The sequence below is a fragment of the Phyllobates terribilis genome, unplaced genomic scaffold (assembly GCF_046119375.1).
Source record: "Phyllobates terribilis strain yellow unplaced genomic scaffold, ASM4611937v1 Scaffold_12__6_contigs__length_324123572, whole genome shotgun sequence".
Taxonomy (NCBI): domain Eukaryota; kingdom Metazoa; phylum Chordata; class Amphibia; order Anura; family Dendrobatidae; genus Phyllobates; species Phyllobates terribilis.
The window spans coordinates 66,309,200-66,334,423 of NW_027362772.1; the positions used below are offsets into that span (position 1 = coordinate 66,309,200).

The following is a 25,224-nucleotide window of genomic DNA, read 5'->3' on the forward strand; positions in this document are numbered from 1 at the left end:
GTCATGTCATCCAGTGTGTAATGCAGTCATCAAGCTTAGATGTTTAACTGACCTCACTCTATGATTATGAGGGTGAATTACAATTTATTCCCGTTTTTTTGGCCTTCTGTGATGGCCCATTTTATAAAAAATTAAAGTTGAACTATTTTGTCCTTTAAAAGGACAGAAACCAGTAGAACTCCAAAAATGTAATGGGATCCATTAGGCGACGTTAGTGTCCGTCACAAGAAGGATCCTCCACTTTCTAGAACAACAAAAATTCAGAAAGCAAAAGTGAACAGGGTCATAGATATTTCCATTTAGCTTCTACTCAAGAGCAGAGCACAGTATGAAACATGCAGCTGAAATATCAGTATTAACTTCTTACCTAATTTTACCACGCAGTTTGAGGTTCTTCCCAACTGATTACCATTACAGGTGAGGCTGCTCCCATGGATATCACTGGAAGAACTCACATTTCTGTATACCTCATTAATGCTTGTGTTTTGGACATCACCAAATATCATGGTAACATTGCCTGCAGGTTTTCCTCCGGGCCAGGAACAGCCGAAATTTACTATCTGGTTTGTGGGTTGCACAGTACAGCCAATTTTCCCTTTGGGAGACCCTGGGATGTGATAGATGCAATAAACACATTTTATTAACAATATCTCTATATGTCCCTATCTATTTTCTATCCCACATGGTAGATTATCACAAGGATTCACTAACGAGGATGGACTGGCTAGGGCAAAGGATAGAATTTAGAAACCCACAGAAGCGATGTAGGATGAGGAAAAAGTAACAATCTTCCTCATCAACCTGATCAATCTATCCGACCTCATCAATCAATCCAATTAGCTACCTATCTCTTATCTCCCATGTTATTTTGTTACGAGGACCCAATGAGGTCCGGCTGTATTAAGGGTTGACTCACGGAGACCAACTCTGGCAATGGAGGATGAGGAAAAATTAGTAGTCACTTTAAGATCAACTTTATGGAGTACCCAATGGTAATTTTGGTCCTGGTAGAAGAACAGAAGAAGTTTTGAAGCCTTCAACTATCTCATACAGCTCGTATGACTGCAACCATCAAGCATATTGTGCTGCATAATATGAGTTGTAACCATTAAGTGCACTGTGCCATTGTTGTATCACAGATTGATTAGATTAACAGATTGGATATATTAAATTGAAAGAGTAGAAGTGATGCTCACAGTTGACATTGAGGTTGGCTGCGCTACTGGTTATATTATTAGCTCTGTTGGTGGCTTCACAGGTGATTAGTCCATTGTCGGTCTTGGAGACGGGGATAATGAAGATATTGGAGTTTGGAGGAGAATCACCCTGATTAATGTGGTATGGAGGCTCCGCGGATATTTGGCTTCCATTCAGACTCCAGGAGAAGGTGATGTTTGATCCCTGAGCTGAACAATAGAAATGCGCGAAATCCTCTCCTGCCCAGATCCCTGAGGATTTGAGACTGTACAGCGTCACTGCCGAGACCGGAGCTGTAAATAAAATCAAAGATGAATATAAGAAGCCATCAGTAAAGGCTCAGAAAACTCGCTGCATATCTATACCCCCTCCTCGGCCTTTCCTGTCTTTTCTTTTTGTCCTGTTTATATACTGAAATAAATGCAGTGCCTGATTTATGGCAGTGTGGACATGTTAAACCTAGCTAAAGAGAAGTTGTCCACCTCTGGCTCACCAGTTATCAACTGTAATCTGTAGGGAGTTTAGCAACAAGAGTTCAATTTACCCTGCAGCACCCCCACAGGGGAAATTAAGTATGATATGGTTCTGAAAATGAGACAGACACACCTTTACTAAAAATTGAGGACTTCTTCCACCTTAACTTGTCTGTTAGGTTTTAAACTAGTCGGGACTGATATATTGTTGTTGATCATCATCTGTTGCAGTGGAGATACCACCTAGTTGTCTTTTTGCTTTTTAAAGGCAATAATTATGTTTTTATATGACATGCTATATGAGGGGGACACAGAGGCTTATTCCTGTGAGAGAGAAGATTGCATGTAGTGGATAGATGAGACATAGGCATCTGTACTGGTAAAGGACATAGGCTCACCAGAGTATTTCTGAACTTTGCATGAAGTGTTTCCACGTCAGAGACAGATAAGAGACTGGTTCCTGAGAGTGAGAGACTGATACATGGTAACTGTGTGAGTGGAGTGCAAGAATGTCCAAGTTGCCAGACAAGATTTAACAGTTCACTACTTCCATCAGAAGCGACCAAGAAAGGAAATGAAACAAGCACTGAGAGAGAGTGATCTGTGATGCCTTAGCATTAACTTTGAGGGGGAAGAAAGCCATGAGAAGATGCCAGCCGACCGTCAAAAGTGACAGAAAAAAAGTAGCAAGTATCAGCCCATGTAGCAAGCAACTACCTCTGTTTAGCTCATGCTGATACATCTTTAAAGACAGTTGAAACCACCAAGCTCATTGCCTTTTTGTGAATAAAACTGTTTCTGAGCTGCCTTCTGTGTACACTTCTATTCCCTTCTACATAAATTACAAATAATAATTACAAATATGGTGTGTTACTTACAAGCCAGGATGAACTTCAAGTCACTGCTCTTTTGGCTGTTTGCTAGATTTTTAGCCGTACATACGAAGGATCCATTGTCATTAGTGGAGACAGGGCTGATAATGAGCGTGGAGTTATTATCGGTGAGGGTATATCGGCCTCCTCCGGATATCGGTGCCCCTTGTAGACTCCACAAGTAACTGACATTTGTACCATGAGCCAAACAACGTAAAGATGCTGAATCTAATCCAGGCCAGACAAGTCCTGATACATTACTGGTCACCGCGACATTAGAGACCGGAACTGAGATACAAAATACAAAGAAGCATTAAAGTTGAATAGCAAAAGCTTATGACAAATAGTAAATACACAATAATATGATATACAGTTATATGAAAAAGTTTGGGCACCCCTATTAATCTTAAATTTAATGTTTTATAAAAATTGGGTGTTTTTGCAACAGCTATTTCAGTTTGATATATGTAATAACTGTTGGACACAGTAATGTTTCTGCCTTGAAATGAGGTTTATTGTACTAACAGAAAATGTGCAATCTGCATTCAAACTAAATTTGACAGGTGCATAAGTATGGGCACCTCACCAGAAAAGTGACATTAATATTTAGTGGATCCTCCTTTTGCAAAAATAACAGCCTCTAGTCGCTTCCTGTAAGCTTTTAATGAGTTCCTGGATCCTGGATGAAGGTATTTTTGACCATTCCTCTTTACAAAACAATTCCAGTTCAGTTAAGTTTGATGGTCGCCGAGCATGGACAGCCCTCTTCAAATGATCCCACAGATGTTCAATGATATTCAGGTCTGGGGACAGGGATGGCCATTCCAGAACATTGTAATTGTTCCTCTGCATGAATGCCTGAGTAGATTTGGAGCGGTGTTTTGGATCATTGTCTTGCTGAAAGATCCATCCCCTGCATAATTTCAACGTTATCACTAATTCTTGAACATTATTGTCAAGAATCTGCTGATACTGAGTGGAATCCATGCGTCCCACAACTTTAACAAGATTCCCGGTGCCGGCATTGGCCACACAGCCCCAAAGCATGATGGAACCTCCACCAAATTTTACTGTGGGTAGCAAGTGTTTTTCTTGGAATGCTGTGCTTTTTTGCCGCCATGCATAACGCCTTTTTGTATGACCAAACAACTCAATCTTGGTTTCATCAGTCCACAGGACCTTCTTCCAAAAAGAAATTGGCTTCTCCAAATGTGCTTTTGCATACCTCAGCCGACTCTGTTTGTGGCGTGCTTGCAGAAACGGCTTCTTTCGCATCACTCTCCCATACAGCTTCTCCTTGTGCAAAGTGCGTTGTATAGTTGACCGATGCACAGTGACACCATCTGCAGCAAGTTGATGCTGCAGCTCTCTGGAGGTGGTCTAAGGATTGTCCTTGACTGATCTCACCATTCTTCTTCTCTGCCTTTCTGATGTTTTTCTTGGCCTGCCACTTCTGGCCTTAACAAGAACTGTCCCTGTGTTCTTCCATTTCCTTACTATGTTCCCCACAGTGGAAACTGACAGGTTAAATCTCTGAGACAGCTTTTTGTATCCTTCCCCTGAACAACTATGTTGAATAATCTTTGTTTTCAGATCATTTGACAGTTGTTTTGAGGAGCCCATGATGCCACTCTTCAGAGGAGATTCAAACAGGAGAACAACTTGCAAGTGGCCACTTTAAGTAGCTTTTCTCATGATTGCATACACCTGGCTATGAAGTTCAAAGCTCAATAAGGTTACAAAACCAAAAAAAGTGCTTTAGTAAGTCAGTAAAAAGTAGGTAGGAGTATTTAAAACAAGAAAATGATAAGGGTGCCCATACTTATGCACCTGTCAAATTTTGTTTGAATGCAGATTGCACATTTTGTGTTAGTACAATAAACCTCATTTCAAGGCTGAAACATTACTGTGTCCAACAGTTATTACATATATCAAACTGAAATAGCTGTTGCAAAAACACCAATTTTTATAAAACATTAAGCTTAAGATTAATAGGGGTGCCCAAACTTTTTCATATAACTGTATATACTGTATGTATATATATATATATATATATATATATATATATATGCAAATCCTCCAAATTTAGCCTCCTGACTTCAGTTGAATGAATGCCTTCGACTTACTTATTTGCCAAACTTTCAAAATGTGACCAACAAGTGAAGTTTCTAATCTGCTCCCTCCCTATTGTGGCGATCCCTCTGCGCTACATTTCCTGGGAGTTATCTACCTATGGAAATTTGTTGCTTTCTGAAGAAGGTCCGGAACTTAGGACTGAAATGTCAAATATATTATGTAATTGGATTGTCTAAATAAAATATTTTCACTATTCTACTGCTCAACCACTGAGTGCCGAGTTTTTCTCTATTTATATTCTTACAATATACAGTCAGACTCAGGGAGCCGCTGGTGTTGGAGCTGACAGGGTTCTGGATGGTGCAGGTGTAGGATCCACTGTCGATCTCAGCTACTGGCGTGAAGTCCAGGAATGATCCCCTGCAGATCAGATGCTCAGAGCAGATAATCTTCTGACCATCACGGTGGAAAGTGTAAGTGGTCACAGTCTGAATCCCGGCATCACACTGGAGGGTCATGTTGGTGCCGTTAACGAAAGGTTTGTTGATTGCAACATTGGAGAGGAGAACCGGAGTATTAAGGGGAGCTAAAAAAGAACAAAAACATAGTGGTTAATTTTTTAGTATGTATTTTGTTCCCTGATCAGTTGTGTTACTAAACCAGTGATTTGTGCAACCCAAAAATGGTGGTGAAATTTATAATCATTTCTATCAAAATTGCCTCCCCATCCTTTTTACAAGAAATGGGAAATTCATTTAGAATGATCCTCTAATACAGGGGTGGGCAATTAATTTTCCCGAGGGGCCACATGAGAGACCGTGACTGTTGGGGAGGGCCGAACCAATAGGCTGAAATGAATTCTGCTCAATATTAATATTAACATGAGCATGAGCCCCACACAGCCTCCCCATGTCCAGCATGAGCCCCACAAAGCCCCCCATGTCCAGCATGAGCCGCACACAGCCCCCCCATGTCCAGCATGAGCCCCACACAGCCCCCCATGTCCAGCATGAGCCCCACACAGCCCCCAAGTCCAGCATGAGCCCCACACAGCCCCCCCATGTCCAGCATGAGAGCCCCCCCTGTGTCCAGCCTGACAGCCCTCCCTAGTGTCCAGCATGAGAGCCCCCCCTGTGTCCAGCATGAGAGCCCCTCTGTGTCCAGCATGACAACCCTCCCTAGTGTCCAGCATGAGAGCCCCCTATGTCCAGCATGAGAGCCCCCCTGTGTCCAGCATGACAGCCCTCCCTAGTGTCCAGCATGAGAGCCCCCCCTGTGTCCAGCATGAGAGCCCCCTGTGTCCAGCATGACAGCCCTCCCTGTGTCCAGCATGAGAGCCCCCCACTATGTCCAGCATGAGAGCCCCACTATGTACAGCATGAGAGCCCCCCTGTGTCCAGCATGAGAGCCCCCCCTGTGTCCAGCATTAAAGCATCTCTTGTGTCCAGCATTAAAGCCCCCCTGTGTCCAGCATCAAAGCAAAGCCGTCCCTGTGTCCAGCATTAAAGCCCCCCTGTGTCCAGCATATACTTACTTCACTCCCCGTTTCCCTACGCTCCTGTCTCTGATGCACTGACTCTCCACAGTGTGCAGGCTGATGCCATTGTGTCAGCTGTTTCTAACGCTGATTGGTGGAAGAGGGAAGTGGCGGCCCCTCCTCCACCAATGCATTCACCGCGGATTGAGACCACGGATTGAGACAGCGGTGACGGTGTGCAGGCGGGCAGTGACGGCGAGCGGTGACGGCGTGCGGTGCAGTGCGGCTCGTGGGCCACTGTTATCAGCCCTTCGGCTGTCTCGGTCCGCGGGCCGGACTGGAACAGCCAGAGGGCCAGATGTGGCCCGCGGGCCGCACGTTGCCCAGATCTGCTCTAATAACTGCAAGTGAGAAGATAATATGAGGAAATGTGCAGCATTCAAATACCTGTAAAATATCTAAATAATGCCTTTGTAGTGAACAAGGAATAATCGGTATTTAGATTTCTGATACATTCCCTCTTCTTATTTTTTCAAAAATTTCTGAGAGTGTATGCTCAGCAATTTTCAGAGTTCCATTTCAAAGGAATGTAAAGAATCACTCATTAGCAAACACATCTCTATTCTTGAAGGGGAGTGACGGTGCCCTGCTCTTGAGATAGATGAGGGTCCCAGCAGTAGGATTGCATCTATAGGACATTTATGGCATATACTATCAATGGGTTTGGACGACCTTTTGTGATACTGACTATCGTCACTTCTCACAGACAAGCAGTGAGGCAGAGGAGTCAAGAGTAGTGTTGAGCCACCCCCGTAGTGTTCGAGTTCGGTTCGGTTCGTCGAACACCCGTGTGTTCGCCGAACTGTTCGTCGAACTGTTCGTCGAACACCTTCGAACACCGTTAAAACCAATGGCAGGCAAACAAAAACACATAGAAACACATAGAAAACACCTTCAAAGGTGTCCAAAAGCTGACAAACTGCTCAGAAGACACAACTAACACATGGAAAAGTGACAAGTACATATAGTCATGCGAAAAGAAAAGAGGTGGAGGAGTAAAAGGAGGGGGAGACACAGATATAGGCATGTCATGCCCTTCTAAAATCCAAAAAGTGAGAAGCCGAGACGGCCAGTCCGCTCCTGCCCGTGCCACCTCCGTGTCGCCGGGTTTGTGCCAGAGCCGCGGTGAACCCTGACGTCCAGCCCCCCTCTCCCAATACTGGTGCCTGTCCGCTGGTGGGTCGAGAGAGCCCCCCTGTGGTGGAGGCAGCTCTAAGCTTTTTAATTTAAATTGTCCCTCTAATTTGAATGAATACACTTTAAATCCATTTACAAGGATCTATTGGAGGGCAAGTCTCATGCCAGCAGCCGCGTAATTCCAGCTCCAGTAGCGTTCACTAAAGCTGCTGCAGTTAAAAAGCTTTTATAAGGATCGAGCTCGGCTGTCCACCGCAAGGCATCCTAGTGCCAGTCCCAGCCCCTATGCCTTGGGGTGCCTCCTGATGCTCTTCACTAAGTATCCCGTGGTCCCGAAGCATTTCCTTTGAAAAAATTAAGTGTCCAAACTACAGGTGGTGTAGCTTGCTTAACAGCCGGGATAATCCGCTGACTAGCAGACACTGCTACTAGGCACAAAGTATTTCCTGGGCTAGATGCAGTTAAAAATTTGTAAGTAGATACTCTCGTTGGATGCTGAGAAAGCATTCCATAGAGTCTCCTGGCACGCCATATATGATTCTCTTAAAAAGCTTGGGGTAGGGGTCTAGGGGACCCTTTTATAGCCAAAATCACGGCCCTGTATCACAATACGTCACCTAGGCTGAAGATAAATGGAACTGTAGCACCGAGGGCTCGGTTGCTACAGACGTATTGCACCTCACCCAGAGGTGTGATATCTCACTCTCAGATAAGGATGGAGTGTGGATCAGGACCCGACACCTGCATGCATTACACCACATTGCCGTGGGGCAGGGCGACCAATATGCCCCTGAGATGGGCACGACAGTCCCTGTCCCTGGCTGGAGTGGGGGGAGGGAACACTGAGGAAGGGGAACCCTGCAGTGCAGGAGCAAGGAGGAAGCAGTTCCTGGGTGCATTGAGAAGGGAGTATAAAAGGTGGGCACCATCTTAGTTCAGTGCAGAGAAGTCTGAGCAGAAGTGGCAGGGAGCAGGGGCTCTGCATGAGCTCTGCTCCGGAGGCGGGCCTAGTAACAGAGGCCCAGGCCTGCAAGAGGGAGAAGGAAGGAAGAGGAGCGGAGAAGGCTCCAGGAATGAGGAATGAAGGGATCCCAGGGGTGCGGACGGGCGAGTCGCCACCGCACGCCCGAATCCACCTGCGTGGAGGGGTCAGGCCAAAGGGGGAGACCGGTCCCAGAACTAGTGGAGGCAGGAAACGACCCTCAGCTAGAAACAGGAGGCTCTGACATTTTATGTGGCGCAGCCCCTTGCTCCACCCGCTAGGAAGGCACCACATAGGGTCAGGGAAACTGGCGCCAAGTTTACCAAGAGGAGGCCCGAGGCAGCCGGACAGAAGTGTTGGTAAGAAAGGCCAGACAAAGGACACACAAAGGGGGTCCTGTGAAGCGCTCCAAAGTTATCTGGGAGTTGTCTGAGCCCCTCACCTGGTGAGCACAGTACGACGTGGGCAGCCGTTACCTGCAGACGTGGTCTGGATAATAAGAACTGTGAGTAAAGGCCCTGAACTGCATCACTGACTCCGTGTCGTTACTGCTGCTGCCCTGCACCATCACCCCCATCCTCCGCATACACTGCCCTGAGGCTATACTCCTCCCGTGGGGAGTTATGCTACGCTCTGCTGCACCCACAACACCAGCCTTAGCGGTCTGCCCTGTAGCGGCGGTTCACTCTGACCGCAATCCACGGGTGGCGTAGTCGGACATTTAAACATCAAAACCACATAAATAGTTCCGCCACTGGTTTGACCGCCCTGAGCCACGGAACCGGATCGCCGCCACGAAGACTACAACCACCAGCATCCACCAAAATGGGTCCGGCTCCGGGTGTCCCAAGGCCCAGGGGGCGCGTCAGAACATTTTCATCACCTTTCACAATCACCAATGGGACAAGGCAGGGATGTCCTCTGTCCCCTCTCTTATACATCCTAGTGACGGAGCACCTGCTCTCATCAATTCGCCATAACCCCAATATTAGGTGGATTGAGGTGGGAGGCACCGAGTACAAGTGCTCTCTATTTGCTGATGATGTCCTAGTATATATCACTCAATCACATATATCCATCCCTGCTGTTATGGCTGAAATAGATCACTTTGTTACATGGTAAAATTTTAAAATCAATGCAGCGAAGTCTGAGGCCCTCGATGTCTCCCTCCCTAAATCCATATAGGATTCCATCCAGTCCAACTTTCCCTTTGCCTGGCCCTCACAGGGTATCAAATACTTAGGAATTCCTATTCATAGAGACCTCTCCCATCTATGTTATCTTAATTTTGGGCCCTTTATTGAACAATTCCATACAGACCACGGTTGGCAAGTTGGAACTGTGAGATTCACTACGTGCACCACTGGTATTTTGTGGAAAAGCACATGTAAGATTCTGCAACAGTCTCTGCTGATACTCCTGCATGCGTGCATCCCTTTCTATGGCAGGAATAATTTCTGCAAATTTACTTTTGTACCGGGGATCTAACAGTGTGGCAACCCAGTAGTCAGGATTATTTCTAATTCTCACAATTCGAGGGTCATGTTGCAGGTAGTGCAGCAAGAAGGCACTCATGTGTGTTGCGCATCCAGGAGCACCAAGTCCCTGTTGTGTTGGTGGCGAGGTAACAATCATGCTTCCTTCCTCTGTCCTCTCCCCCCAACCTCGCACAACAGAAATGTGATCAAGGTCTCCCTCATCTGATGAGTCTTCCATCAGTTCGTCCTCCACTTCTTCCTGGGCTCCTGCACCTTCCTCACTAGTTTGGCTGCTACCATGCGCCCTGGTAAAATCATCTCCCCCACCCTCACATGCCTGCCGCCCTGGTGCTGCCGACCGTCTGGACCTTGCAGATGTTAGCCCTTCCGCATACAACTCCTCCTCCTCTACTTCCTCCACCTCCTCTTGTGCCACCACCTGACTCCGAATTCTGTTTAACATGTGCTCCAGCATGTAAATCACCGGAATAGTCATGCTGATAATGGCATCGTCAGCACTAAACATCTTCGTCGCCATTTCAAAACTGTGCAGAAGGGTGCATAGGTCCCTGATCTGAGACCACTCCTCCAGCGTGATTTGCCCCACCTCTGAATCTCGTTGGCCCAGGCTATACGTCAGAACGTATTGCACCAGGGCTTGTCGGTGCTGCCACAGTCGCTGCAACATGTGCAGAGTTGAATTCCACCGGGTAGGCACATCGCATTTTAGCCGGTGAAGTGGCAGGCCCAACGACTTCTGTAGAGATGTAAGTCGCTGAGCTGCGGGATGCGAACGGCGGAAGTGAGCACACAGCGACCGTGCCCTCTGCAGAAGGCCATCTAGTCTGGGATAGTGGGCTAAAAATTGCTGGACAACCAGGTTCAACACGTGAGCCATACAAGGCACGTGTGTGACATTGCCCCGGTGAAGGGCCGCACCCAGGTTTGCAGCATTGTCGCACACGGCCTTCCCTGGTTTCAGGTCCAGTGGAGACAACCATTCATGAAATTGGTTCTCCAGAGCTGACCACAACTCCTCAGCTGTGTGACTCACATTTCCCAGACATTTCAATGTAAAAACCGCCTGATGACGTTGAGCCCTACTGCCAGCATAGTAAGGAGGTGTGCAGGATCCCTTCTGCGCAGTTAGAAAGCTTGTGGCATGACCAGACAGGCTTTGGGTGCAGGTGGAAGACCGAGAGGAGGTTGAGGAGGCAGAAGCAGTGGAGGAAAAATGACATAAAGAGGATTGACGCACAACTCGTGGGGACGGCAAGACTTGGACAGCAGCCCCTTGTCCTGCTGTCACCATAGTTACCCAGTGCCCAGTCAGCGACATGTAACGCCCCTGTCCATGCCTACTCGTCCAAGTGTCTGTGGTGAAATGCACCCTGTCACACACAGAGTTTCTCAAAGAAGCGGTGATGTTGTGTGCGACATGCTGGTGGAGCGCAGGCACACCTTTCTTTGAGAAGTAGTGCCGACTGGGCATCTGGTACTGGGGCACTGCGACGGACATAAGGTCTCGAAAATCCTCTGTGTCCACCAGGCGGAAAGGCAGCATTTCTGTAGCCAAGAGCTTGCAGATGGTGAAATTCAACCTCTTAGCTTTCTCATGGCTAGGAGGAAATGGTCTTTTACTTGTCCACATCTGAGGGACCGAGGGCTGGCTATTGTGCTTAGACGGGGTTGATAAGGGTGTCCCCGGCAAACTGCCGGTCTGTGAGGAAGATGCAGGCGGACATGTTAGGTTGCCTTGATCCAAAGGTGGTGCTATCGATGTCGGACAGCGCTCAAGACCAGCTGGTGTTACCACCTCCAAAGAAAATGATGACCTGCCAATCACGCTGGCTGTTGCGGGTAAAGAGGTGGCAGGTCTGCGCCCCAAAACAGGTGTGACTGCTGTCCCCCCAGTCACAGAGGATGAAGAGGCCGCGGATGCACAAGATATGGCAGACGGTGGTTGGCCCGGCCGGCTAGGCCGCATTGTAGCACACTGAGCTTCCCACTGCATCTTATGCTTCATGTCCATGTGCCGGTTCATGCATGAAGTACTCAAACTATGTATTTTTTGGCCTCTACTTAGCTTTTGCTGACAAATGTTACAGATAACACGAGTTGGGTCATCTTTATCGATCTGAAAAAATGCCCAGGCTATGCAAGGCTTAGCACCCATGCGACCTGAAGAGCCACCACGACTTGTGGTGAGAGGCAGAGTTGTGTTTGAGGATGCAGTTGTTGACGTGCTTCCAGTACTACGTCTCTGTCCAGGAAGGCGCAACCTGACCTCGTCGTCACTAGCATCTTCCTCCACCTCCTCTGCTGACCTCATCTCTTGGCTGACTGTGGGTTGACAGTAAGTGGGATCTCCGACCTCATCATCATCACCCTGTGCGTTATCACACCCGTCGTCCTCAGAGCCAACCTGTTCCTGCCCTGACAAAAAACTAAAGTTGTCGCTCCAATCAGGTATTTGAGTCTTATCATCGTCTTCCTCATTGTCTCCACCAACAGGAGTTACAGTTTGGGAATGAGGGTCTACATTATGGTCAGAACCTTCTGCGTCTGGTCCTGGATCCGACTCATAAAGATTCTGGGCATCAGTGCAGATCATTTCCTCGTCTGGATTCACAGAAGCGCTGGAGTCGACCTCTGATTCCCAGGCTATAGTATGAGTAAACAGCTCTGCAGACTCAACCATCTGTTCTACCTCATACTCAGACGGGCAGCTGGAGATTTGGGAGCTGTGAGGAAGCAAGTGCGATTTGGGTGACACCTTTGAGGACTGGAGTATTTGTGATGTTGAAGTTGATGTGGAGGAGAGCCCACTTAAAGGAGCACTTGATATCCGTTGAAGCACCTGCTGTTTTTGTGCCTCATCTGGAATTTGTAGCGATTGGCGTGGCCGTAAGAAAGGGATCTTATCACATTGTCCGCTAAAAGAAGTAGACATTTTAGTTTGGCTGGAAGATGGTCTTTCTTCTGCACCTACCCCACGGACACAACCTTTTTTCCCCTTCCCAACACGCCTATTCCCCTTTCCACCAGCAGCAGGCCTTTTTCCACTCATTTTGGTGGTTAACTAATTCACAACTCTGGAGTTGTTTGCACAAAAAAACAATGGATGGTAACAGAGCAGAGCTGAGTGGCCTAACTGTGGTATTAGGCCAAAACTATTGGCTGGGTTAGATGCAGAAAAAAATTATTTTTAATTTGCAACCTGATGGAGGTCAGTATAGATGGACTAATAGACCAAGTCCCACACACCGCTAGAAGCCCAAATATTTTTTCAGAGCTAGATGCAGAAAATTTTTTTATTCAATTTGCAACCTGATGGAGGTCAGTATAGATGGACTAATAGACCAAGTCCCACACACTGCTAGAAGCCCAAATATTTTTTCAGAGCTAGATGCAGAAAAAAATTATTTTTAATTTGCAACCTGATGGAGGTCAGTATAGATGGACTAATAGACCAAGTCCCACACACCGCTAGAAGCCCAAATATTTTTTCAGAGCTAGATGCAGAAAGAAATTATTTTTAATTTGCAACCTGATGGAGGTCAGTATAGATGGACTAATAGACCAAGTCCCACACACCGCTAGAAGCCCAAATATTTTTTCAGAGCTAGATGCAGAAAAAAATTATATTCAATTTGCAACCTGCTGGAGGTCAGTATAGAAGGACTAATAGAACAAGTCCCACACACTGCTAGAAGCCCAAATATTTTTTCAGAGCTAAATGAAGAAAAAAATTATTTTTAATTTGCAACCTGATGGAGGTCAGTATAGATGGACTAATAGACCAAGTCCCACACACTGCTAGAAGCCCAAATATTTTTTCAGAGCTAGATGCAGAAAAAAATTATTTTTAATTTGCAACCTGATGGAGGTCAGTATAGATGGACTAATAGACCAAGTCCCACACACTGCTAGAAGCCCAAATATTTTTTCAGAGCTAGATGCAGAAAAAAATTATTTTTAATTTGCAACCTGATGGAGGTCAGTATAGATGGACTAATAGACCAAGTCCCACACACCGCTAGAAGCCCAAATATTTTTTCAGAGCTAGATGCAGAAAAAAATTATATTCAATTTGCAACCTGCTGGACGTCAGTATAGAAGGACTAATAGAACAAGTCCCACACACTGCTAGAAGCCCAAATATTTTTTCAGAGCTAAATGAAGAAAAAAATTATTTTTAATTTGCAACCTGATGGAGGTCAGTATAGATGGACTAATAGACCAAGTCCCACACACTGCTAGAAGCCCAAATATTTTTTCAGAGCTAGATGCAGAAAAAAATTATTTTTAATTTGCAACCTGATGGAGGTCAGTATAGATGGACTAATAGACCAAGTCCCACACACCGCTAGAAGCCCAAATATTTTTTCAGAGCTAGATGCAGAAAAAAATTATATTCAATTTGCAACCTGCTGGACGTCAGTATAGAAGGACTAATAGAACAAGTCCCACACACTGCTAGAAGCCCAAATATTTTTTCAGAGCTAAATGAAGAAAAAAATTATTTTTAATTTGCAACCTGATGGAGGTCAGTATAGATGGACTAATAGACCAAGTCCCACACACTGCTAGAAGCCCAAATATTTTTTCAGAGCTAGATGCAGAAAAAAATTATATTCAGTTTGCAACCTGATGGAGGTCAGTATAGATGGACTAATAGAATGATGCTATGCCCAAAAGATTTTACTTCACTAGGTGCAGTAAAAAAATTGGTATTCTATACACAGGTGGTATATCTTGCAACACAGATAGGCTACTCCACTGACTAACACACTCTGCAATAGGCCAAAAAGGATTAGCTTTGCTAGATTCAGCCAAATGCTGTGAAAAAAACTTGCACAGCACTGGCACAGACCTGCCTGGCAAAAACTGATAGGAACTGATGTAACCTAGTCCTGAAAAGGACTCCAATTACAATTAGTCTTTACTCCCACAATCTATCTATTTAAGAGCACAGACCTGCCTGATAAAAGTCGTAGGAAATGCTGTAACCTAGTCCTTAAAAGGACTGCAATCACAACTATTCCCTACTCCCAAGCTATCTGTATATTTGTGCGAAAATTGGCTTGAAATTAACAAGGTATAGCGCACACAGCAACAGCGGTGCCGTCTAACACGCAGCTGCAGCAGTGAGAAAATGGTGGCGACGGGGAAAATGGCTTGGTCTTATAGGGCAAGGACATGTGACATACACTGCCAATCACACATGCCCTTGCTTGTGTGAAAAAAAGCACTTCGCTCCGTGTGTGCGCTGCTGATAGGCTGACAGATTGCACCTCCCCACTGCAAATGCGGGAAAGAGAAAAAAAAATGGAGATCTTCATTGTTCCTGCAGAGATCCATCCCCTGCCCCTCCCCCCGCCCCGCTGTACACTCAAACTGCGTATTAACATTAATTTTCATCATTACTGAGAAAAAATCCAGTTATGATTTTGGTGCACGAACAGTTATCGAACATAACCTCGAACAGCCGAATTTTTCTCAAATTGTTCGTGTTCGCCGACCGGCTCGAACACCGCCCAAAACAGCTCGAATTTGAGATTGGCGAACAGTTCGAGTAGAACAACGCTCATCTCTAGTCAAGAGGTCCAGGGTCAAATATCAAGAGTGTACGTCAAAGGCAGAGGGGCAAGACAAAGGAGTAAATAGGTCACAGTCTGAAGTCATTAGTCCAAACAGTACAAATCAAGACAAAGGGGCCAGGCAAATGAATAGTCAAAAGCAAGGTCTGAGGTCAGGCAGCAAAAGCCGAATACTAAAACAGAAGGAACGCACTCCACCAAACAATGCTACGACTGACATTGGCTTGACCATTGCCAGCCTGCTAAATAGCCAGGTGATCATCCTGAAAGGGGGACATCTGGAGGAAGCCCAGCATGCGCAGCCTGTAATTGGCTGCTGGGCAATCGTAAATTTGAAAATTTGAACGCTCCAGCTCCTGATTGGGTGGCTGGACTATCCCTAATTAGCATGAGGATAGTTAGCATGCTCCAGTCCCTGATGGGGTTACTAGGCTATCTCATACTCAAAAATAGCAGCCCAATATGCCCCTGCCATCTCTTGGGCGGCTGAGCTCTCACACACTGCGTCTTTAGGACAGAGTGAGCAGTGGATTTGTGACACTTTTTAACTTTGTTCTGGTTTAACTACTCTGTTATACCATCTGCCTGCCTGACTGTCCGTTGTCTGTCTTCTATAGCATTATACTGTTGCCGGTGCTAATGGCCCATGCTCAGCCAAGCAGCTACTCCCTGTCCATCATGTCACCTGTACTGTAATACTGCTGCTGCCAGGGCTGCTGTTGCTGACCTTACAATTCCAGATAGCTCCTTGTCTACTCCACTGCACAGCTACACACCTCCTGGCTGCCCATTGAGTTTTAGACAGTACTACTGATGCTGGGAAATGTATTTTCTTGAGGTACACAAACAAACTGCCTTTTTACTTGCCCAATCATTGTGATTAGCAAACCAGTTGCAGTCCCCCCGAAAAGGAATATATTTTTCAATCTTAGATGAGAAACAATAAATTATTCACATTTAAAATAATAGTTTAAAATAGTGCACCTGTTTTGTCTCCCTAATTAAAATGATAATTTTTGGACAGCTATGAACACGCTATCACTTCTTCATTTAGCAAAATGATTGATACTCCCCAAACTGGGATAATTTTTGCAACCAACTATATGAAAATGCCACAGCTTCTTCCATTTGAGCCATATGTGTATAAGCAACAACAATGCATGCATATTCCCCAAAAAGAGATAATTTATGGACTGTTTATACTACATAAGTAGCCTACAAAGTCTGAAACTGCTTTGTGTGGTTAAATTTACTACTTGTTACTTTCCAGTTATCATCCTTTCTTGTCTTAACCAGATAGGCTGAGATCACTTGGACATTTGAAAGGCTATGTTTGCATTATATATCTCAAAACGTGTTAAATGGACTCCAATGGGAATTAGGAATTTTACACATGTATTTTTCATGCAATTGGAGGCTTTTTAGTTGTGCAAATATAATTCATTGGGAAATTTGGACAAAACTGGTGAATTTTGACTTTCAAACGATCAGCTCATTTCTGTTGACCGGAGCTATAGCAGATTGCTGCTGTTTAACCTGTTAGATGCCACTGTCAATCACTAGCTTCCATCGACCCCCAGACAGCTCAATTACCAAAAAAATAAATAAGGTATGGTAATACCCAAAAATCAATGAAGAATTACATTTTTTTCTTCATTTCATCACCCTTGGAATGGTGTAATTAAAAACCATAAGCCTTCTCACAAAAAAACAAGCACTCATGGCTTTGTTGGGGGAAAATGAATAAAGTTATGGTTCCTGGAAGAAGGGGAGGAAAAAAAGCGCAAAAACAAAATAAGAAGGGGGATAAGTGTTGATTACAGACAGTGGAGTCTGGCAGCATGAAAACTAATAGTTATCATAATAGAATAATAACCAAAGGCACATATTAAAGAGGTTTTCTCAAATTTTGAATTTATTCCCCAGCGATCCCAAGATCCGTGGCTCAGAAGTTCCGTGCTATAAGGAGTCGTGATCAAATGTGCACTTCTGCTCCATTCATTATGGTGGGAGTGCCGAAGACAAGCTGAGAACAGCGTTAGGCAATATCTGGTGATCCAATTGAAAATGGAGAGCATTGCTCATGGTAGACCACCGCTTCATCCAGCCGGGCACTTCAGAACTCTAGTTCTCGGGATTGTTGGAGCCCCAGCTGACGGGCCACCAGTGATCGGGATTGGAACAAATTTCAAACTTGAGATTGCCCCTTTAATGTGTGCCTTTGTTTTGTAATAGATTATGTTAAAAAATGATTAGATACAATGGAAAAAATATAGAAACAAAGCAATGTTACAATACTTACGGAAGACCCCGAGCTGATAGTCCACCATCTGAGATGTGAAATCAACCTGGTTCTCTACTATAACATTATATATTCTCTTGTCAGCGTCTGTGAGTTTTTCCAGTCTCAGGGTCCCATTTGGAAACAGTTGAGTTCTACTCGCGTAGGATGTACTGTATATTGGTGGATCATTATTAAGGATTCTTACAATGTAGATTGCACCCCCTTCAGTTCTCCACGTTATTGCACGATTGTCAGGGATTGTTATATACAGAATAAAATCCACAGATCCTCCCAGAGATCCATTTACTGACACCTGAGCAGATACAGCACCTGGAAGAGAAATCAAGTTTTCCTTAGGAATCTTGGTAGGAATAGTAGATTACTTATTGTTTTTCTTTTTTCTTTCTCCTTACCTAAATATAAGTAACTCATTACGAGACCACAAAGCGGCTTTATAAGATCCATCTGTATAATCCAACAAGTCACCACGTTGTGCGCTCTGGTACAATGTGTGTGATATGTGAGGGGCCTAAGTAAAAAAAAGTTTTTATTTCCATATTAACTTTTCTCATTCTTAGTCTCTTATGACCTCTACTGGTAATCCTCAATCATCCTATCTAGAAATAGAAAGAGCTGGAAAGTTACAAGAACCTTATCTCTGATCATAAAAAATATTATGGCACATGCCTATTTTTTCTGAAAATAGTATAATATCAAAATGGCATGCAGCAGCATATGATGCAAATCTGATGCCAATCAAGGTATTTTTTAAAGGAAGTCTGTTACCAGGTTTTACTACCAAATTAGGAGAGCAGCATGAAATAGGGCCAGAGACTCTGATTCCAGCAATGTGTCACTTATTGGGTTGCTTGCTGTACTTTTGATCAAATCACCATTTTATCAGCAGGAGATTATCACTAGAGGACTAGTAACCCTGCAGCAAGATAGTGCAACCAGGCCCCCACCATGGATTGATTGGCAGCTTTCTGCCTATGCACAAGGAGTAAAACATAATATGCACCCAAGAATTGTATCGATGAACGCTATAACTCATTTTCCAGAATATTAAGTCCTAAAGGGGCTCAATCCACAGGAAAGTAAAAAAGTTATTGCTCCAGGAATAATGTGGTACAAAAATTAGGGACCTGTGCCCAGTAATAAATGTGCAGGATATTTACACGCAGTGTCGTAAACATGGACTTTCCTATATAACACAGATAAATATACAAATGTAGTCTCCATTTGACTACCTCCTCCTACTGTGCCCTTCCATTCCATTAATATACCCCTTAACCCCTGTAATCTAGATGCAAATTTTTCCTTCAGCCAATTGGTTGTGTATCACAGAACTTCCTTGAGGGTGTTCCTAGTTGTGTGGAACACGCCCCATTAGCTAAAGAGAAAATTTGCACCTTTATTTCGGTGGGTTTAGGGTTAGAATGGAGAAGCGCAGAAGAATAAGAAAAACTGTTCAGTGGAGCAGCAGCAAATGGAGGAGGGTGTGATGCTGAGTCACTACTCATGGACAAGCTGTGAGACGGGGTAGTCAGGAGGTCCGAGGTCAGATACCAGGAGGCCCTGTAGTACAGAGGGGCAATACAAAGGTGTGATCAAGAAGCAGTTCGGAGTCCAATGCCTGAATGGTATGTCGAGATTAGGGGGTAAGACAAACGGATAGTCAGAGGTGAAGTCAGGGGACAGGTACCTGAGGTCAGAGAGCTTCAAGAGCAAAAGGGATAACACATACGAATAGTCATGAAAAATACAAGGTCCGGCAACAAGATTAGGGAATCAGACTCAGAGCTAAGCTACAGCTGACAATGGTCTGCTCATATCTAGCCAGCTAGCAAATAATCAAGAACGGGAGGCACCTGGAGGAAAGCCCGCAGGTTAGGCCAATCAAAATGCTGACAGCCAAGCACGCTCCAGAACCAGACTGGATGACTGGACTGTCACTCACAATACTGACAGTCCAGCACACTCTGGATCCTATAGGGCTGCTGAGTAGTGATGAGCGAGCATGTTCGGTTAACCCTTTCGGCGAGTATACTCAGGCGAGTATCGAGTATCTTCAGCGTAATCGGTGTTATGTTTGAATCACTCCTGTGTGCATGATTTGCGACTGTTTGACAGCTTTAATACATGTGAGGAATGCAAAAGAAATAAGCATTCCTCACATGTATTAAAGCTGTCAAACAGTCGCAAATCATGCACACGGGAGTGATTCAAACATATCACCGAGCACGCTGAAGATACTCGGTACTCGCCCGAGTACACTCGCTGAAAGTGTTAACCGAACATACTCGCTCATCATTACTGCTGAGCTGTCACTCACATCGTCCCTAGGCCACAGTGAGTGATGAAAACGTGACAGAGGGACTCAGTTTCAATTTAAAATCCAGTCAAAGATCCCCTGTAATATTGAATATCTGGTGTAACCACATTTTTTTAGCAAAAATTTTTATTGAGGCACATACACTTTTTCCAATTCTCTTATAGAAGATGTGCGACATAACATTTTACAACAAAGGAAAAAAAAATGAGAATACAATGCAAGAAGAAAGTTCTCTCCCTCGCTGGAATATGAGTGCCACCTTGTGCTTTCACATCTTCTGGGTTCCAACTGTAGATAAGTATCGGCATAGTCTCCTCTCATCCCACCCCATACAGTAGACGCAGAAACAATGTAAAGCATAAATACATAAAGGCATTTGTGTAAGTTCCCCATGCATGATGATAAAAAATACTAATTCTAGCGGTACGTTACAATGTTTACCAGAAGTGTTAACTAATATTAGGATTTCATACATCTGACTTTTATGGACATGGCAATAGAGAGCATATTTATTTTTACATTTTTTTTATGTATTTATATAAGGAAAAGCAGAAGGATTTGAACGTTTATGGTTTTATTTTAGTTCCCTGCAATCACATGCACTGTAATGCATTAGTATTGCAGTATGTAGTATAAATAACAATCTCTCATGAAGACTTTATATTGGTCACTAAATTCATTGGAAGATATACAGTGGGGGAAATAATTATTTGATCCCTTGCTGTTTTTGTAAGTTTGCCCACTGACAAAGACATGAAGAGTCTATAATTTTAAGGGCAGGTTAATTTTAGCATTTAGAGATAGAATATCCCAAAAAAATCAAGAAAATCACATTGTATAAATGAGAGATTTTTTTTGCATTTTGCAGTGATAAATAAGTATTTGATTCCTCTGGCAAACAGCACTTAATACTTGGTGGCAAAACCCTTGTTGGCAGTCAGAGGTTTTTTGTAGTTGATGATGAGGGTTGCGCACATATCAGGAGGAATTTTGGTCCACTCCTCTTTGCAGATCATTCAGATTTTGAGGCTGTCGTTTGGCAACTCGGAGCTTCAACTCCCTCCATAAGTTTTCTATGGGATTCCATGACCTTACTGTGCTTCTTTTTGAGCCACTCTTTTGTTGCCTTGGCTGTACATTTTGGGTCATTGTCTTGCTGGAAGACCCAGTCACGACCCATCGTCAATGCTCTTACTGAGGGAAGGAGGTTGTTGGCCAAAATCTCGTGATACATGATCCCATCCATCTTCCCTTCAGTATGGTGTAGTCATCATGTCCCCTTTGCAGAAAAACACCCCCAAAGTATAATGTTTCCCCCACCATGCTTCACGGTTGGGACGATGTTCTTAGGGTTGTACTCATCCTTCTTCTTCCTCCAAACACGGTGACTTGAGTTAATGCCAAACAGCTCAATGTTTGTTTCATCTGACTACAGCACCTTCTCCCAATAACTCACAGAATCATCCAGGTGTTCATTGGCAAACTTCAGACGGACCTGCACATGTGCCTTCTTGAGCAGGGGGACCTTGCGAGCACTGCAGGATTTTAAACCTTTATGGCGTAATGTGTTACCAATGTTTTTCTTGGTGATTCTGGTCCCAGCTGCCTTAAGATCATTAACAAGTTCCTCCCGTGTAGTTTTAGGCTGATCTCTCACCTTCCTCATGATCAAGGATACCCCACGAGGTGAGATTTTGCATGGTGCCCCAGATCGATGTCGATTGACAGTAATTTTGTATTTCTTCCATTTACTTACTATTGCACCAACAGTTGTCTCCTTCTCACCCAGCATCTTACTTATGGTTTTGTAGCCCATTCCAGCTTTGTGCAGGTCTATGATCTTGTCCCTGAAGTCCTTAGAAAGCTCTTTGGTCTTGCCCATGTTGTAGAGGTTAGAGTCTGACTAATTGAGTCTGTGGACAGGAGTCTTTTATACAGGTGACTATGTAACACAGTTGTCTTTAATGCAGGTAACGAGTTGATTAGGAGCATGTAACTGGTCTGTAGGAGCCAGAACTCATAATGGTTTGTGGGGGATCAAATACTTTTTTCTCACTGAAAAAATGCAAATAAATTTATCTCATTTATACAATGTGATTTTCTTGATTTTTTTGGGATATTCTATCTCTCAATGTTAAAATTAACCTACTCTTAAAATTATAGATTGTCTGTGGGCAAACTTACAAAAATATCAAGGGATCAAATAATTATTTCCCCCACTGTAGCTGTCTCCTGGTTTTCCATATTTGAGCATTAGAATAAATAATTTATTTTATGTGTCCAGGTGATTTATCCTCCTTACATGTGCCATATTAAACACTGGTTATAGAAATCACCAGATCTGAAGGTTTATATAGTGATACTTGCTCTTTATAAATGTCCCTAGGACGTACCTACATTATCCTCTGTTACTGCAACACCTAACAAGTGCTTGTGCATTTTACATGTAACTATTGCTATTGCATAATAACAAAAAGCATGGTAAATGAATATAATAAAATGCAAAGACCCTCTCCTTATCAAACAAATTAATTCCATGCAAGAATATACAAACAATAAAGTAAACAAAATTTATTTTTATTAAATCAAAGTGACGTAGCATAAAAAATACAAACTGAACTGTTCAATAAATTTACAAAATTTAAGGTGTTCACTAGCTAAAAGAACAAAAAAATGTTACATTGCTGCACTCGCTTTGTACTTTTGCTGACTTGTGGAATTTCACAAGAGATCAGTAGTTCCATAACATTGCACAATCCATTGCAGAAAGTTGTCTAACAGGAGGACACGTTACATTGTAGTGCTCAGATAATGGACCTGAGACTGGCGCACGGCGCTATTACTGCAGTTATCTTCCAGAGCCTGGCATCACAGTGTGGTATATTGATTTATTGCCATGTGTTAATTCCTATTAGGGAGAATAAAAGAAGCCGTAATGAGAGACAAGCACAAATCATTCCATTTACATGACTTTCTTTACAAAACCCAAAGCAATAACAGCTCAGAAGATGGAAATATCGTATTTCAGATTCTCCAGCCCCAATGTCTCATTTTGTTTCCTAAACTTCTGGTATTGGCGATTTTAAACGTAAAGTTTCCAGGGAGTGTTCCATTATCAGTTTCAGAAATGCGATTTCTTGAAATTTTGTAGACATTTGTCACCAGTATTGGTTTGCACACCTGGATCTCCCTATCTGCTGCCATAATCCTCCTCTTACCGTCCATATCCACCCACCAATATAATCTGACCCTCTCTGACCTTCTATATTTTTATTTGTCCTCACTTCTCATCCTTAAATATTTCACCTTATACCAACACTCAAAAGGATATTTCCATCTTGGTAATTAATGGCATACAACTAGGATAGAATCACTTTAGATCACTGGAGATCCAACTAGAACCTTCACCATTTCTAAAAATTACGAGACCTAAGTCTTCTTCAGTGCTGCGTCACCTTCCTAGTTTCCTCTGGATTGGAATATTGAGGCCCCTTCAATTTTAGACTGTACACCACCACTTACAGAGATGACCTTAAGTCAATTCCATACATTTAACGCCCTACGATCTCAGCATTGTTCCAGAATTGAAGGTGACACAAGCAAAAATCCAAAGAATACTATATTGGAGGTCCTTTCCTTTAGCCTGGATTCTTTTCTAGACCTACCATGTTGGTTGTTCTCCACATGGACCAAGACAGCTGGGTCATCTCCAGCATCTCCCAATATTTTATCCATCCATTTAACCCAATGTAGAACAAGGGCTTCGGTGAGACTAATGTTTGGTTGAAGCCATCTTCACAAAAATTAGTCTACACATTTATCCAGATTAAAGAAACTCTTAATACCCACTGCCTTGAAGGGGTTGTCTGGTCGAAATCGATAGGTCTGCAGTCACTCTGTGTGACTGCAGACTTAGGAATCCCCCCAGCACATGCACTATGCGCTGCGGAGATTCGCTGGTTTCAGACCCAGGACTGGAGGGTATGTATGAGTTCTACATACGCCCGACCAGTGGGCGTGGCCTCATTCCATACACTTGTATAGAGCTGGTGATGCAGCCGTCCGGTGGGCGTGCCCAACAAGAGGATGTGGCCTCACTCTAGACAAGTGTGTGGAAGACTGCAGACATCAATTTTGTCTGGACAACTCCTTTAAGGTTCCTGTACATATTAGATATGTGTACTTAGAAACCGCTGATTTCCTGACAGTCCAAGGTAAGATCATGCCAAGGACATAAGGTTCGGGCAGTAGGAATTCAGTTGCCGGATACTTTAGCTCAGTGGGAAGATAATCCACTTCTAGATGATTCCGGCAATGGCTCTTTCACAAGGAACACAGGAACACTCAGCCAAACCATACATTCTTACGTACGGTGGAGTTGGGAGAGATGAATGCAATCCAATTTCCATTGATAACTATACCATGCCAGCATTCTCATCTATCCATTGCTAGCTAATCTGCTCTTTTTGGTCTGTGCTGCCTCCAAAACTGTATTTGGGGGCATAGACTGGCACGTTATTTGAGAACATTGAGTCTGACACTGTATTTGAGAACCATTTTGGCTGGCACTATTTGTTAAGGGCACCACGTTTTGGTACTGTATTAGGGTTCACTGTGTTTGGCACTGTATTTGACTTTACTGTGTTTGGCACTGTATTTGATTTCACTGTGTTTGGCACTGTATTAGTGTTCACTGTGTTTTGCACTGTATTTGAGTTCTCAGTGTTTGGCACTGTATTTGAGTTCACAGTGTTTGGCACTGTTTTTGAGTTCACAGTGTTTGGCACTGTATTTGATTTCACTGTGTTTGGCACTGTATTTGAGTTCACCGTGTTTGGCACTGTATTTGAGTTCACTGTGTTTGGCACTGTATTTGAGCTCACTGTGTTTGGCACTGTATTTGAGTTCACTGTGTTTGGCATTGTATTTGAGTTCACTATGTTTGGCACTGTATTTGAGTTCACTGTGTTTGGCATTGTATTTGAGTTCACTGTGTTTGGCACTGTATTTGAGTTCACTGTGTTTGGCATTGTATTTGAGTTCACTGTGTTTGGCACTGTATTTGAGTTCACAGTGTTTGGCACTGTATTTGAGTTCACAGTGTTTGGCACTGTATTTGAGTTCACTGTGTTTGGCACTGTATTTGAGTTCACTATGTAAGGCACTGTATTTGAGTTTGCAGTGTTTGGCACTGTATTTGAGTTCACTGTGTTTGGCATTGTATTTGAGTTCACTGTGTTTGGCACTGTA

The 25,224-nt window shown here is 43.9% G+C and overlaps 1 protein-coding gene across 1 annotated transcript in view; it reads right to left on the bottom strand.

Moving 5' to 3' along the window:
* Window positions 1–25,224, bottom strand: part of LOC141171698 (uncharacterized) — a 58,412-nt gene that overhangs the window by 15,469 nt on the left and 17,719 nt on the right. Inside the window, exons 11-17 of the mRNA XM_073655352.1 lie at window positions 22,847–22,882; window positions 18,053–18,197; window positions 17,658–17,969; window positions 4,923–5,204; window positions 2,549–2,830; window positions 1,197–1,490; window positions 368–607 (exon numbers count right to left, since the gene is read on the bottom strand). Of these exons, the coding sequence (XP_073511453.1) occupies window positions 368–607; window positions 1,197–1,490; window positions 2,549–2,830; window positions 4,923–5,204; window positions 17,658–17,969; window positions 18,053–18,197; window positions 22,847–22,882 (1,591 nt within the window). The remainder of the gene's footprint in view (window positions 1–367; window positions 608–1,196; window positions 1,491–2,548; window positions 2,831–4,922; window positions 5,205–17,657; window positions 17,970–18,052; window positions 18,198–22,846; window positions 22,883–25,224) is intronic.